Here is a 16,850-nt window from a genome sequence, read left to right as displayed (position 1 = left end):
CACACACACACACACCCCTCACCTCCCCCCCCAAACACACACCCCTCACCTCCCCCCCCCCACACACACACCCCTCACCTCCCCCCCCCCCACACACACACCCCTCACCTCCCCCCCCCCCACACACACACCCCTCACCTCCCCCCCCCACACACACACACCCCTCACCTCCCCCCCCCACACACACACACCCCTCACCTCCCCCACACACACACCCCTCACCTCCCCCCACACACACACACACACCCCTCACCTCCCCCCACACACACCCCTCACCTCCCCCCACACACACACACACACACCCCTCACCTCCCCCCCCCCACACACACACACACACACCCCTCACCTCCCCCCCACACACACACACACCCCTCACCTCCCCCCACACACACACACACCCCTCACCTCCCCCACACACACACACCCCTCACCCCCACACACACACACACACACACACACACCCCTCACCTCCCCCCCACACACACACACACACACCCCTCACCTCCCCCCCACACACACACACACACCCCTCACCTCCCCCCCACACACACACACACCCCTCACCTCCCCCCCACACACACACACACCCCTCACCTCCCCCCCACACACACACACACCCCTCACCTCCCCCACACACACACACACCCCTCACCTCCCCCCCCCCACACACACACACACACCCCTCACCTCCCCCCCACACACACACACACACCCCTCACCTCCCCCCCACACACACACACACCCCTCACCTCCCCCCCACACACACACACACCCCTCACCTCCCCCCCACACACACGCTCCCCCCCCCGACACACGCTCCCCCCACACATACCCCCTCACCCCCTCCACACACATCCCCTTCACACCTCTCCCTAGTATACCCTTTCCACGCCACCCCCTCTTTGCTGGTTCCCCCCCCTTTCTGGTACATCCCTGCCCTTTCACTCCTGCCAAACTTGGTATAGCCCACCCATGTGGGTGCCTTCCCCCACTAAGTGTTCTGCTGCCCCTCCCCGGTATGTCTACAGCTTGCTTCCCTGTTGTACCCTTGCCAGATTTTCAATTTTGCTTTATCTTCAAACAATATTCATACTCTCTCTCTCTCATCTGTCTCCATTTATCTCACTCCATTTATCCCCCCAGCTCCTTTTTACTGAGAGTTCCACCACGCACCCTCCCCCAATCACGAAACTAATAATTTCTATCTCTTGCCCTTAGTGACATATCTTGCTGTGGTTAGTAAGTGAATTAGCTGAAGATCTGCTCTATTATTGCATAACTGCATCAGTCATCCAAAAAGCGTAGGGAGGGTGAGATGGAGGAGTTGGGTAGTGACTTGTACCAATAGTGGGAAGTGAAACAGTAGTTCTGCAATTCATGGAAATGTGATGCTCTATGCACCTCCCCACTGGAGAGAACTTTTAAACAGGCATTCTAAGCTAAAATGACCCCTCATTATAGACGTGCAAAGCGCTGAAATCTGTATAATATTTTCAGTCGTTAATATACAGTTTCTTTGATTTTTTTATCAATGTATAATCCTGGTTTCTACATAATATCAATATGTGAATTGGGTTTGGGTGAACAAATATGTATTGGTGATTGATTTTTTTCTGATGTTTTTGTTGTCTGATCTGCACTTGTGACTTAAAATTGTGAAATTGATCTTCAAAACCGATCACCCAACATAGAATAGAGAATTAACAATTTAAACATTTGTCTGGCTCTACTAGTGTTTAAAAATGCTAAATATTTAAAGCCGAGTAATAAGAATGTCAAGGAGACAGGGGAAGGGTAGTCAAAGTCTGTAATGAAAATAAGATTTTTAGGGGACTTTTGAATGCCAACAGTGAGGAAGCAAGGTAAAATGCCCTAGATGGTATTATGCTTGAAATAATGCACTAATAATTTGCATCGAAATCCTTTGTTAGTATTCTTTCAGAGAATTTTAACTTTAAGAATTTAATTTCCTTCTGGAAAAACTGGTTAAGAAGGATGGTGTACAAATATAGAGTAATTATATTTTGCTCAAATTGTGGATTTTTATTAAATTTTTAACTGTACCTTATAGAAATAGACATGCTGAATATTGAGCCTTTTCCAAGATGTTGGGATGATGTTTGCATACTGGAGGAAGAGAGAAATGTCAGTTTTGGGGACTCTTGGAATGGACGCTAGTGTGTGTCACTAACTGCCTACAAAATTGCTGAAGCAGTTATAGTTTAGTCAAACAGTAGCCTCCACAAAGCCTGCAGCAAGCTTGGTATTAATTGAAAAATGAAGGACAAAGTAAATTGAATGAAATAGTAAGCAAAATCAGAATCTCGTCTGCCATCATGGTACTTAACCATGATCTGAACCATCTGAAGTAAGCAAAGTCTGGAATATTCATCTTTATTTCGGGATCAATTAGCATAGTTTAATTTTAAAATGAAAACCCCAGTATTTTTGCACAATTATTTACAAAATGTACCTGCAGTCAATGTTCAATGAAAATTTGTGTAAAATTACTCAAACTAGGATGATTAACTAGTGTGTACACCAGGTATCATTTGCTAATATCCTATGTATAATACAAGTGCAACTTTGGCTACATTGCACAAAAGTACATTTGGCCCTATACTTTAGGTATGTAAATCATTAGATCGCCTTCACATTCTGCTTTCTCTTCATGCTAAAAGCTCTGATTCAAGCTATTTTGAAATTGTTAATTAATCATAGATACTTTGCCTAATTAGTAATTTATTTAGCTTGCAGAGCAGTGAAAGTCTTGAGTTCAATTCAAAAAGTTATTTTCTGCTGTGGAAGGAGTGGGCTTCTTAAGCTGTTAATCAATTTCTGGAATCTCCCAGAAAAGATACATACTGGAGTGCTAATTAAATCTTAAGACTTCACGTGAGAGTATGAAAGTGAGGTATTAATTTGTGGACTCCAGTCCAGATTGGGGCTTGAAACGAAAACGTTGAGAAAACACAAGGCCCGTCGCTGAGTGTTCAGTGGTCCTCTGGTACAATGGGAACTGTCACCAGTGCCTTGGGTGCAGAAGCTGTTTATTGATTAACTGTGCAAATCACTGGGATCTTTGAGTAGAATTCTTGGTGCTCTGCTGTTTAGTGTGACGCGTCATGAATGTAATCTGGTGTGAGTTAATAAATTTTGAATTCAATTGCTACTCTGAGGTCTTAGAACATTAAAATGTTGTGTGCCTGCAATCATACTGGAATGTGATGCCAATTGTGATTTCTAGCTGATATTAAATTTGCTGGTATATTGCTGCTAACTCAAGGATCTAAACTTCTGCTGTGTGTGAACAGCAGTCCTCGATGCTTATTATGAATGTGCATTCAGTAATGTGGGGTGCTAAGTCTTTGAGCAAAACAAAGACAATTAACTACAAAATAATATTTTGGATTGAATTTAAGTTGAGATGATCCCATTTGCACTGACTCGGTAGCTGTGCGTTGGCTAGTTTGCTCTGACGTGATTCAGTAGCTGTGCGTTGGCTAGTTTACACTGACGTGATTCAGTAGCTGTGCGTTGGCTTGTTTAAGTTCTTAGCTGGCCAGCTGTAGCAGACTTGTTAAATACCACAACAGTACATCAAGTGAAAATGTGCATTCCTGCCCAGTAGCAGGGAGATATTACTTTTTTCTCCTTGAGATTTCCACCACCTGCTGATATCTTCAAGCTATAGGAGCTGCCATTGACATGTGCTTGGAATTTTATGGGGCTATTGTGGATTTCTTTTTCCTTTTCTGCTCACTTTCTTCATTGTACCAGCCATTAATAATTCCAGGATGAGCAATGTAGTGAGTGCACTGGAATGGTTGTCAAGATGTGAATTCAAATCAAACTATAGAAGGTTGCAAATTTAAATTGAAATAATTTGTTGGCTAGGTACCAGAAAAGAAAAACAAGTGTCCCTGCATTGTTGTACAAACCCAATCCCATACCACATGGCAGCCTCAATGCCCTTTGAAGTGCCTTTGCATGCTACCCAATTAAAACAATTCAAGACCACCTTAGGGCAGTCAGAGGTGGGGAAATAAATGTGTTTCTAGATTTCAGAAACAAATGATCACATTGTTAACATAGAACATAGAACACTACAGCACAAACAGGCCCTTCGGCCCACGAGTTGCGCCGATCACATCAACACCTATCTATAACCCCCAATATTCCCCCATAAAACCCCATATACTCATCCAGAAGTCTTTTAAAAGACCCCAGCGAGTTCGCCTCCACCACCACTGATGGCAGCCGATTCCACTCACTCACCACCCTCTGAGTGAAAAACTTACCCCTAACATCACTTCTGTACTTTCCTCCCCGCACCTTAAACCTGTGTCCTCTCGTAGCGACCATTTCAACCCGGGGAAATAGCCTCTGAGAATCCACCCTATCCATTCCTCTCAACATTTTATAAACCTCTATCAGGTCGCCTCTCAACCTTCGTCTCTCCAGGGAAAAGAGACCCAGCTCCCTCAACCTAACTTCATAAGGCATGCCTCCCAGTCCAGGCAACATCCTTGTAAATCTCCTCTGTACCCTTTCAATAGCTTCTACGTCTTTCCTATAGTGAGGCGACCAGAACTGCGCACGGTACTCCAAATGAGGCCTGACAAGGGTCTTATAAAGTTGCAGCATTACCTCCCGACTCCTAAACTCAATCCCTTGATTAATGAAGGCCAGTACACCATACGCCTTCTTGACCACCTCTTCCACCTGCGAGGCCGATTTAAGAGTCCTGTGGACCCGGACCCCAAGATCCTTCTGCTCTTCAACACTACTAAGACTCCTGCCCTTGATAGTGTACTCGTTCATCCCGTTGGTTCTGCCAAAATGGACGTCTACGCATTTATCCGCGTTGAAGTCCATCTGCCACTTCTCCGCCCAGTCCTGCATCCTATTTATGTCCTGCTGCAACTTTTGACATCCTTCCAGACCATCCACAACACCACCGACCTTTGTGTCATCAGCGAACTTACTTACCCATCCCTCCACTTCCTCATCCAGGTCATTTATGAAAATGACAAACAGCAAGGGTCCTAGAACAGATCCCTGGGGCACTCCACTGGTGACTGACCTCCATTCAGAAAAAGACCCATCCACAACCACTCTCTGCCTTCTGCAGGCAAGCCAGTTCTGGATCCACAAGGCCAAAGGCCCTTGGATCCCATGCGCTCTCTCCTTCTCAAGAAGTCTTGCATGGGGGACCTTATCAAACGCCTTGCTGAAGTCCATGTACACCACGTCCACGGCACTTCCTTCGTCAATGTGTTCAGTCACATTATCGAAGAACTCAACTAGGCTTGTAAGGCACGACCTGCCCTTGACAAATCCATGCTGACTATTCCTGATCATGTCAAACCTCTCCAAATGCTCGTAGATCTTGTCCCTCAGAAGCCTCTCCATCAGCTTACCAACCACTGAGGTCAGACTCACTGGTCGGTAATTTCCCGGGCTATCTCTGTTCCCTTTCTTGAAAATAGGGACTACATCCGCAATCCTCCAATCTTCCGGAACCTCTCCCGTCTCCATTGACGACGCAAAGATCATCGCCAGGGGCTCTGCAATCACTTCCCTCGCCTCCCACAGTATCCTGGGGTATATCCCATCTGGTCCCGACGACTTATCTATCTTGATAGAATTCAAAAGTTCTAACACATCCTCCACCTTAATATCCACAAACTCAATCTTTTCCATCTGCTGCAAATCCGTAGCAAAATCTCCCAGATCAGCTTCCACCGTGAATACTGAGGCAAAGTACTCATTGAGCACCTCTGCCATTTCTTCTGGCAGAGGTTCTTGTAAATCTTCCATGGAATGGGATAGACCGTGGTTTTGGAATCCTGTAGAGGTTCACCCATTTGGCAGCTCTTGATGTGAGCCTAAAGTGAAAATTGGTGTTCTATTTGACTGGTGTTACAGTTGAATCGTTCCTGTTGTTGCCCAGAATCCATATATGCACATCTAGTGGGATCACTGGGTAGCATTCAGAAATGAGAGCCTGTGCTGTTTATGATTCTCCCTTAATTTCTGATGTTGCACACCTGCAGTTCCAACTAAGGTGAGCTAGCATCACAGATCAGGAATCGATCCTGGGATCTTTTCTGTCTGAGGCTTGGCTACTCGCAACCATAATCAGCCAACCTATCTGGGGAGCTCTATCATTGTGCGCTTAAACAATTGTCCTGGAGCGTTCTCCATGGGTGCAACCTGGAAATTGCATCTGACATTGCATCCATGTGGAAAAATGCTCAAACGTCATCGCAACCTCACTAGCATGTGCCCACAGTGTTGATGGATTCAAACTAGCATATATCAGCTGAAATAATGGGGCCAGAGGAATGCTGAATCTACATCAGTGTTTCCTCCTTGAATCCTGAAAGTTTTTCAGCTTATTTAGCCAGCATTCAACATACATCAGCCATGCATAGGAACATTTAAACGTGTTCAGTTTTTAATGTGACTTACATTTTCTGCAAAAGTGCAATAAAAGAAACAGATAATGCAGCACAATTCTTTGTGATGTCTGCTAAGAAAGGACCAGAGAAATTACTGTTTTGTGCTGCATCTGAAAATGTGATCACAAGTTTTCCGTCAGGAAAAGCATACAAAAGTCTGAAGTCACGTATCAACAAACTCAATCAGCTTCTTCCCTGCTGCGATCAGACTTTTGAACAGATTTATGTTGCATTAAGTTGATCTTTCGCTCCACCCTAGCTATTACTGTAACTCTACATTCTGCACCCTCCTTTCTTTCTCTGTGTACAGCGTTCTTTGTTTGCATAGCATGCAAGAAACAGTATTTTTCAATGTATACTAATGCATGTGACAATAAATCTAGTCAAAGTATTGGGAGACTTTAGTTAAAGGCTAGGCTGTTGGAGGATCCTCGTGTGTATCAGGGACTAATGGCCGTTTTAATTGATAGAGAATTAAATCCATCACTGAATGATGATTCAGACGAGATTTGATTGACTGATGGAAACTTTCGGGGAGACTCAGATGTATTGTAGTTACATACCAACTCGGGCTCGCAATTCTCTGTTTTTTAAGCCATGTAATCAGCATCCTGTTGTTTCGTATTTATGCATATATGTGGAAGAAGCCCCAGGCTATTGTATCTGGGTCAGTTCAGTTGCAGTAATAATAAATGTGCAGTACTTTAAATATTTTGGTACTTCAAAACAGTGTTAATAAAGATAGGCTGAAGTTTTTGCTTCACAATTATGTGTGTATTCTATAACATTTAGCTTTATAAAAGGATTGGTAAAATTTTTATTAGCACAGGAGTAAGCAGTTCAGGCCTTTGAGTTTGTTCCATCAGTCACCATCATCTTCACTTCTGAAGTAAGTTCACACAAAATATTTCTTGGCTTTTAATTGCCTAAATTTAATCTCTATTTCTGTTGATTTCTTTAGCAATTTCAAGAAAAAATTCCACATATTTAGATTTCAGTCCCATCATAACTCATTGATTGAAGTTACCAGTTTGAGACTGGAATTCTGGGATTGTTCAAACAGCTCTCCATCACCGGCAGGGCAAAGCAAGGCTCTGCTTATGTGCCCAAACATTGACTAATGCCCAGGGATACTTTGGCTGCATCACAGCCTTGCTCCAGTTTGCAACGGGCAGATTATAGGTGATTGATCTTGGCTATACTGTGCCTAACAAGTAGGACTGTTGCGATGAGTAGGTGAAGGCAGAGTGATGTGCTGATTTATTCTTGTACTGGGATACAGGAACTGTCTGTTGGGTCTTGGTGATGAGTGAAAATCCGAGGGGCTGTCACCAGAGACCCCATTAATAAAATGAGTGGTCACACAACATCAGGTTTTTGTCCAACAGGTTTATTCCAAATCACAAACTTTTGGAATATCAGATAAATGAGAGGAAAATGTAAAATCAGTAGTCGGGTTTTGAGACATTGTATTATTAAGTTGGTGCCATTATTAAAGCATTTGTTTAAGTTAAGTTTACAGCATTTCTGTTACTATTGTAGGTAGTAGAAAGCAGAACCTGCTGGTTTTGCAATAATAATGAAACTAATTTAAACATTTTACCAGTCCAGTGTAATCGACTATATTCACCATGAAGAGAATGGCTACAATAATGGCTGCTTTGAAAGGTGAATGTGCAAATCAGCATTTAAACAACAGAGCCCCTATCTTCATTTTCAAACACATATCTACAGCCTCACGTCACTGTCTGTGCAGTCTTTTCAAGATGTGGATATGCCGGCTTTGGACTGGGGTAAACACAGTAAAAAGACTGACAACACCAGGTTTAAGTCCAACCAATTTATTTGATAGTAAACTCACTAGCTTTCGAGGTTACCCCCTTCGTCAGGTGAATCACCTGACGAAGGGGGTAACCGCGAAAGCTAGTGAGTTTACTATCAAATAAATCGGTTGGACTTAAACCTGGTGTTGTCAGTCTTTTCAAACCATGTCTAGCCTGTGCTACATGTTGAGAAAGTACATCAGTTCCTCTGACCCCCACTTGTCTCCCACTCTGCCGCTTTCCAAACCCCCTCCCACTGCACCCCAGTATTCTGTCCAATTGCAATGCTGGTCTCTGTGCCCTGTTTCCCATCACTCTTATTCTTCTCTTCATTGTCCCGATTGGTCTCTCTAGTTAAATCTTCAACAATTCTACATTACAGGAGCTGTACGTGTGGTTTTTATTTCTCTGCTGTAACACTGTTAAATGTCTTGCTGCTCTGTAAGAGGAAGATCTAAAAATGACAATTTTGATATTACAATTAAATCTTGATGAAAAGATTTTCACTCTACAAAAATGTTGATTGCATTGCACAAACCATAGCAAAAACATTTCCAATTAATCACATCATTGACCTGTTCAAGATGGCCGCCACTGTTATTCCTGAGAGTGTTTATAGACTTACCTCAAAGTTAACTACTTCAAGATTTTCATTCAGCTTGGTCTTCCTTTATCAGATGTTGGCTTATTTCCAGAAACTAGCATAGTATAAATTGTCATTAATTAATATACCTATAAAAGAACTCACGTTCAAACTAACTTTGGTTTCACAAAACTTCATATAATATAATTATATAGACATGCTGAAAACCTTGTGTGTTTGATTTTAAAGTTTATAAATATTCAGCACCCAAATCCATCACAAATGTTGTTATTAAGTAACTTTCCATTGGGAATGGACTTTCCATTGGACTTGTGTGTTTTTATATTGGGCACATTTAACTTCTGTTCTTCAATGTGAAGTGCCATGGATCTACATATGGCTTTGTGACCTCAGGATTAATATTTCACTATTTAACTATATTGTTTGGCAGTACGCAGAACATATTTTAAAGTTAACTAGCTTCGAACAGACAGATGCACAGATGTATTTATGTAGAGCCTTAAGGGTCTTGATGTCAAGCCTGAAATTTACAAGTCTTCTAGATGTCCCCAATTTTTCTATTTATACCTGATCTGCTTTGAAATCTTTTCAGATCGATCAAGATGGATTTCAGCAAACTTCCCAAGATACGCGATGAGGACCATGAGACTATGGTTGGTTATGTTCACGGTGTCTCTGGCCCTGGTGAGCATTTTATCCATTTGTCAGCTGCTAAACAACCGGCTTGGTATAGGGGGATGTATAACCTGATTACTGTGTAAAATGCATGCTCCTTTTTGTCTACCACAAATGTTCAGTGATCTGCTGAGATAGTGATGCTGCATGGAAATCAAACTGTTTGATTGTGAGGAGGCATGGGGATTTATTTACCAGGGATTAATATGCAGAGTCTAACTGAGGTACCATGTCATAATTGCCAAGTTTGCAGATGACGCATAGGTGGGAATGTAAGTGATGAGGATGATACAGTCTACAGAAGGGCATAGACAGGTTGAGTAGGCAAAAAAAATGGCAGATGGAATATAATGTAGGAAAATGTGAAGTTATGCATTTTAGTAGGAAGAATAAAGGAGCTGAATATTATTTAAAGGGAGAAAGATTGCAGAAAGCTGCAGCACCGAGGGATTTGGATATGTGCATAAATCACAAAAACCTATCCTGCAAGTTCAGCAGGCAAGGCAAAGGGAATGGAGAATAAAAATAGGGAATTCTTGCTCAAATATACAAGACCACACCTGGGGTACTATGAACAGTTTGAGTCCATTTATCTAAGGAAAGATGTACTGGAATTGGAGGCAGTCCAGAGAAGGTTCATTAGGTTGATCTTGATGTGGAAGGATTTTCTTATGAAGAGAGGTTGAATAGGTTGGACCTGTACTCATTGGAGTTTAGAAAAATGAGAGGCGACCTTATTGAGACACATTGGATTCTTAGGGGGCTTGACAGGATCAATGCTGAGAGGTTGTTTTCCCTCGTTGGGGGGGGGAGTCCAGGACCAGAGGAGATATTCTCAGAGTAAGGGGTTTTCCATTTAAGACAGATTTGGAGGAATTTCTTCTCTGAGAGGATAGTGAATCTGTGGAATTCTTTATCACAGAGGGCTGTAGAGGCTGGTGTTTATTAAGTATGTTTAAGGCTGAGACAGACTTCTAATCTGTAAGGGAATCGAGGGGTATGGGGATAAAGTGGGAGAGTGAAATGGAGGATTATCATCTCAAATCAGTCATGATCTCATAGCAGAGAAGACTCAATGGGCTGAATGTCTTACTTCTGCTCTTATTGTCTGTACTCACTGGATTCCTCACCGTCCTCTTATTTCAAGGTCGAGAATCTAACTTTTAAAGTCTATTTTCTTCTAAAAGTTTCTCCAAATCCTTGCAAATCAGATGTAAATTATTCAGTTCCTTATCTGCAGTAATCTGCAATCCAGAAACCTTATTCATTCAGATTTAAATGCGTAATTTTCCTTGCAAATACAGAGGTATTTTTTAAAGTTTACTTGTTTCCGATGATGCACTAATCTGTTTGCTATTTCTCTGATTTATGTGTCTTCCAGTTGTCACTGCCTCCAATATGGCTGGAGCAGCAATGTATGAACTGGTTCGTGTAGGTCACTCTGAACTGGTTGGTGAGATTATCCGCTTGGAGGGAGATATGGCCACAATTCAAGTCTACGAAGAAACATGTATCCTTTCAGAATTGATTAATTGTATAAACTAGAGCGAGATGCTCGGAGCAGTTTTTGTTGGGATGAGGTGCCTTTGGCAGAAATGGTATTTTTATTGCCTGTTCTGCGTAGGTGATTGACTAGACAGGATGCACCTTGCAGCAAATGATGTAATTGGGGGAGAGGATACAGCAGTGGTGAGTGCACAAATTAGTGGTTGATATGAGACGAACTAGCCTTCACAGATCATGTACATCATCTCCAACTCAGTCCAGTTTATCAGCTGAGGACAGGGCCTACATGTTCTTCCTGTAACTCTGCAGAATAATGCCATCTACCATCAATAATTACATCTGTTTTGGGCAAGGAAAAAGTTTATTTTAAGAATCACTTAAATCCATAGTTTTTATTGTCTCTTGCTCCTAGCCCACTTCCCGTCATCGTCTTCTGAAGCTATGGAATTGACAGGTTGGAAAGGACCAGCTGATTCAGTCTTGCCCCCACACTCATGGCTGAAGCTTTGTGACCAGACACTTAGAACATAGAACACTACAGCACAAACAGGCCCTTCGGCCCACAAGTTGCGCCGATCACATCTATACCTACCAAGCCATAGAACTATCTGTAACTTCCAATGTCATTAGATCCCATGTACTCATCCAGAAGTCTTTTAAAAGACCCCAGTGAGTTCGCCTCTACCACCACCGACGGCAGCTGATTCCACTCACTCACCACCTTCTGAGTGAAAAACTTTCCCCTAACATCTCCTCTGTACTTGCTTCCCAGCATCTTAAACCTGTGTCCTCTCGTAGCGACCATTTCAGCCCTGGGAAATAGCCTCCGAGAATCCACCCTATCTATTCTTCTCAACCTTTTATAAACCTCTATCAGGTCGCCTCTCAGCCTTCGTCTCTCCAGGGAGAAGAGACCTAGCTCCCTCAACCTATCTTCATAAGGCATGCCTCCCAATCCAGGCAACATCCTTGTAAATCTCCTCTGCACCTTCTCAATAGCTTCCACATCCTTCCTGTAGTGAGGCGACCAGAACTGCGCACAGTACTCCAAGTGGGGCCTGACAAGGGTCCTATAAAGTTGCAGCATTACCTCCCTACTCCTAAACTCAATCCCTCGATTAATGAAGGCCAGTACACCACATGCCTCCTTGACCACATCCTCCACCTGCGAGGCCGATTTAAGAGTCCTGTGGACCCGGACCCCAAGATCCTTCTGCTCTTCAACCCAGCTAAGACTCCTACCCTTGATATTGTACTCCTGCATCCCGTTGGTCCTGCCAAAACGGACCACTACACATTTATCCACGTTGAAGTCCATCTTGCCCCCCCATCCCCTAATGTTGCTAACAGCCAACTTGCAAAAAGGCAGAAAAGCATGGGCAAAAAAGAAAAAGTAATCTCCTACTGAAGGCAACAAAACTATGAAGCAATTCTATAGACAGCAGTTCCCCTCCAGTAAATTCAATGAACTGTCTTCTGTGTGTGAGCTTGAATAGTGGGTGATGGGCTGCAAGCACTTATTTATCAGGCTCACCCTGCCGTTTCAGGTTTCTGGAACTTGATAATGCTTAATTTTCTGACCAGGAATGTTGGAAGCAATGTTTTCCTAAATTCCCATCTAATAGCTGGCGTATCTGTCGGTGATCCAGTGCTTCGTACAGGAAAACCCCTTTCTGTGGAGCTGGGACCTGGCATCATGGGAGCCATCTTTGATGGGATCCAGCGACCTCTAAAGGACATCAATGATCTTACGCAGTCTATTTACATCCCCCGTGGTGTCAATGTGAATGCTCTAAGTAGAGACTTGAAGTGGGAATTTACTCCTTCCAAGAATATGCGGGTAAGAACTTTCATTAAATCAGTTTAACTCAATCCTCTCAGAAGGGCTGCATCTTCCTAAATGACTAGCTTAATTATTACCAACATTGCAATGAATTCTAAAGCATGTGTTCAATTGTTATGATTCAATCTCGTCCTCCGTAATTAATAAATAAGTGACTTGAATTTCCCACATATCTACAAAGTATGCTTCAGCTAATGGATTACTTTTTGATATGAAATGTGTTGACATTAAGATAGAACAGGCCACTCAGATCAACCAGTCTGTCTCTACATATAGCCTGGGCTCAAACATATCATTCTAATCATGCTTAGTCACCTCTTCAGTCCCTTCCCCTTTGTCTGTCGCTGTTGAGAGAGCCAATTCAGCTCATCTCAGTTCCCCTTCCATTAGAGGAATGAGCAGTTACTTTGTTTGTGATGGTGTTGCTGGAGAGATGAATTGTTAGCCAGGCACCATGAGTTCTCCCTGCTCCCAATAACTCTCACCCAAGCAGGTAGGATGTTGGTGCATCATCCTGTGCTAAAGAGGTTGTCTTTTGATGATGTAGTGCTTCCTCAGTACTGCCCCAAAGTATCAGCCTAGATTATGTTCTTGTGTCCTGAAATCGTTCTTGCACCCACCTTCTGTCAAATTGAGAAATTTGAGTGAGATAATAAAATAAATTGGACAACATCTTGAGTGATTTGTTGTCTCCCAACATTTCCTTCCTTGAAAACAGTAATCATTTTGAAGTAAGTTTCATTGGTCTGGCAGCCTCTAGTGCTGTACAATAACATAGCTAAAGGTATCAACAGCTTTTGCACCTTGTAATTCTTCCAGTGAAGTTTGTGTGAAACTCTCAGCCAATCCTTATAACCTGAGCCTGCGTTAGGTTTCTCTTTTATGCAGAGCAGTGACTGTGTAACCTGAAGGCAGTTTCCACCATCTGAACAGGTCTGGCAGCATTTGTGAAGGGAGGAATAGTTAATGTTCCAGGTCTGTAACCTTTCATCCTGCTGCCAGACCGGCTGCGTATTCCAGCATTTTGTCATCTTATTTCACAATTGCAGTATTTTGCTTTTGCCTCACAAAATGTGCTGTTTATCCAATCTCCTCATGGAGCTGAACGATGGTTTTTGATAGTGGTGGTGTGAAAGTCTGTTGAAAGTAAATCTAGAGAGAGAATATTAGAAGTTGTTTGAGGTGAAATTTAAATTTGTTTTCAAAATAAATAGCCTGTAGTTAACTCAAGTGTTCAGTTGATGGGTTGAAACTGTAACTTCCTCAACTCTGAGTTAGAGAAATAGGCACAGAGCCACATATCCAAGAGTCATGCAAGTGGGATGCTATGGGTCTGCACTACTGGTTGGTGGGCTAATGTGGGATGAAGCTGCTTGGGGGCAGGGTGTCTGCTACAATTCTGGAATAGGCCTGAACTTCCTGCCTGTGACTGCTGTGAGCCAGACCCCTGTTGCCTTCCATGTTCAATTAAAGTAGAATTTGGCTGGTTCAGTCTCTGTAAATCAGTAGCACTGGATATCCCCAAGGGCAGCAACACCCTGAAACTGAACTGTGGCTTGGTTTAAAAATATTTGTTTCATTGCTTCCCATCTGCCACTCGTGGAACATGTGCAGGTAGAGATGGAATATTGCTTACAGAAAAGGGGCTACATTTATGCCAGCCACCTACAGTTTTGTTAAACTAGATTTCTGTCCCCCTTCCAACCCTCACCAGTGAAACCAGCAGTTAGCACTGCTGCCTCTCAGCACCAAGGACAGTGTTTGATTCTTGGCTTGGGTCACTCTGTGGAGTTTGCACGTTCTCCTCATGTCTGTGTGGGTTTCCTCCCACAGTCCAAAGATGTGCAGGTTAGGTTGACCATGCTAAACTGATCTGAGTTTCAAGGAGATTAGCAGGGTAAAATGAGGGGTTATGGAAGTAGGACATTGTGGTCGGTGCAGACTCGATGGGCCGAATGGGCTCCTCCTTCACTGTAGGGATTCTATGATTCTAAATTCTCCCTCAGTGTACCCGAACAGGAGCCGGAGTGTGGCAATTAGGAGATTTTCACAGTAACTTCATTGCAGTGTTAATGTAAACCTTGTGACTAATAAATTAACTTTGCTTTGAAACTAAATTAGCTTGACAGTGCAAGTGGGGCTGAAGTACCACGAAGTCGCTCATTGAAGCATTGAGAACAGGAAGGAAGCAGCTAAGAAAGGCTGTTCCAGCAAATGGAACCAGTATGCTAATTGGAGGCAGGGGTAATGAAAATCGAGTTGATAAAAATTGTGACATTATCTTTTGGTCAGTAAATTGTTTATCTGTACCTGCTGCATGGTGATTGACTTCTAATCATTTTGTATCAACTCGTCTGTCTATAGTTAATGACTGTATACGATGGTAACAAGAACTTGCTCGTGTAATTTTCTAAGTGATAAGTAATAGTGGAAGCTGGAGTTTATTCATTATTTTATAAATATTTTAGGCCATTGAGCTGTAAATTGTATGTTTTCAGGTTGGCAGTCACATCACTGGTGGCGATATATATGGTCTTGTGTTTGAGAATTCTCTTATTAAGCACAAGATCATGCTTCCTCCAAAAAGCAGGGGAACTGTCACGTATGTTGCTCCACCAGGAAACTATGATGTCTCTGTAAGTATCTGAAGATTACATTCATTTCAAATCTGAACCAAGTGTGTTCAAGGATTTATCAGTTGCGGATGTGTTTCACAAGACTGAATGGTGTACAGATCTCACTTGTACTTTGGTGAATGAACTATGATATGGCCTAGTGAATTTCACAGTAACTTCATTGCAGTGTTAATGCAAGCCTACTTGTGACTAATAAATGAACTTTACTTAAATCACTCCATTGTCTTGGGCCAATTAGGGATTTGCAGTAGAGCTGGCCTTGCCAGCCAGACTGCAACACAAGAATGAATTGGAATGACTATTTGCATCTAACATTAAAAAAAATGGAGAGATTGAACAATTTAGGCCTATACTCTCTGGAACTCAGAAAAATGACAGGAGATCAAATTGAGGTTTTCAAGATGATAAAATGTATGGATAAAGTCGACGTGGACCGTATACTTCCACTGGTGGGTCGTTCTAGGATGAGAGATTGTAGTCTTAGGATAAGGGGTAGAAAATTTAAAACAGAGTTGAGGAGAAACTTCCTCTCCCAAAGGGTTATGAATCTGTGGAATTCGCTACCCCAAAGTGCGGTGGATGCTGGGACAATGAGTAAATTTAAGGAGGTGTTAGATTTTTAATTGGTAATGATTGAAGGGTTATGGGGAGAAGGCAGGAAAATGGGGATGAAGAGCATAGCAGCCATGATCGAATGGCAGAGTGGACTTGATGGGCCGAATAGCCAAATTCTGCATCTGTATCTTATGAATTCTTGAAATCCGATGTGTTATGCAAAGGTAAAAGCAAAAAGTCTAAAATACTATTAAAGGAACCAAAAGGTAAATTTTAAGCAGAATCTTACAGATTCTGGAGAGATGGAAAAACTTGGGTAGAAAATTCTAGAGCGTGGGGCCTGAGTGAGGCCTGGCTGTGTGAGGGAGGGGATACACAAGAGCCCAAAATCAGAGGTGTGGAGATGTTGAACGAGGAAAGGGATGATGTAGAACTGAAGAAGATTTTAACAGCATGTTAGCCATTTCAAAATCCAAAACTACATTTTCTTTGTTCTAGCTGTTTGTGGGATTAGGCATCCCTGATTGCCCCTAAAATATTAGAGAGCTACCTTCTACAGTCCAAAGGGTGTAGGTACACCCACTGTTCTGTTTGGAAGTGATTTTCAGGATTTTGTCCTAGCTACTTTGAAGAAATAGTGATATAGTTCCAAGCCAGGATGTGAGAGACTTGGAGAGGAACACGCAGGTGGTGGTGTTCTCATGCACTTGCTACCCTTGTCCTTCGAGTTGGTTGTGATTG

General features: G+C 42.7%; 1 protein-coding gene across 1 annotated transcript in view; it reads left to right on the top strand.

The window, feature by feature from the left end:
• atp6v1ab (ATPase H+ transporting V1 subunit Ab) overlaps positions 1 to 16,850 on the top strand; it is a 35,205-nt gene that overhangs the window by 895 nt on the left and 17,460 nt on the right. The window contains exons 2-5 of the mRNA XM_080198045.1: positions 9,487 to 9,578; positions 10,951 to 11,079; positions 12,701 to 12,915; positions 15,417 to 15,554. Coding sequence (XP_080054171.1) covers positions 9,497 to 9,578; positions 10,951 to 11,079; positions 12,701 to 12,915; positions 15,417 to 15,554 — 564 coding nt within the window. The 5' untranslated portion in view covers positions 9,487 to 9,496. The remainder of the gene's footprint in view (positions 1 to 9,486; positions 9,579 to 10,950; positions 11,080 to 12,700; positions 12,916 to 15,416; positions 15,555 to 16,850) is intronic.

The sequence above is a fragment of the Carcharhinus amblyrhynchos genome, chromosome 10 (assembly GCF_965287045.1).
Source record: "Carcharhinus amblyrhynchos chromosome 10, sCarAmb.v2.hapA, whole genome shotgun sequence".
Lineage (NCBI taxonomy): Eukaryota > Metazoa > Chordata > Chondrichthyes > Carcharhiniformes > Carcharhinidae > Carcharhinus > Carcharhinus amblyrhynchos.
Note: the sequence above shows the minus strand (reverse complement) of the source record. Positions and strands in the feature narration are given on the sequence as shown.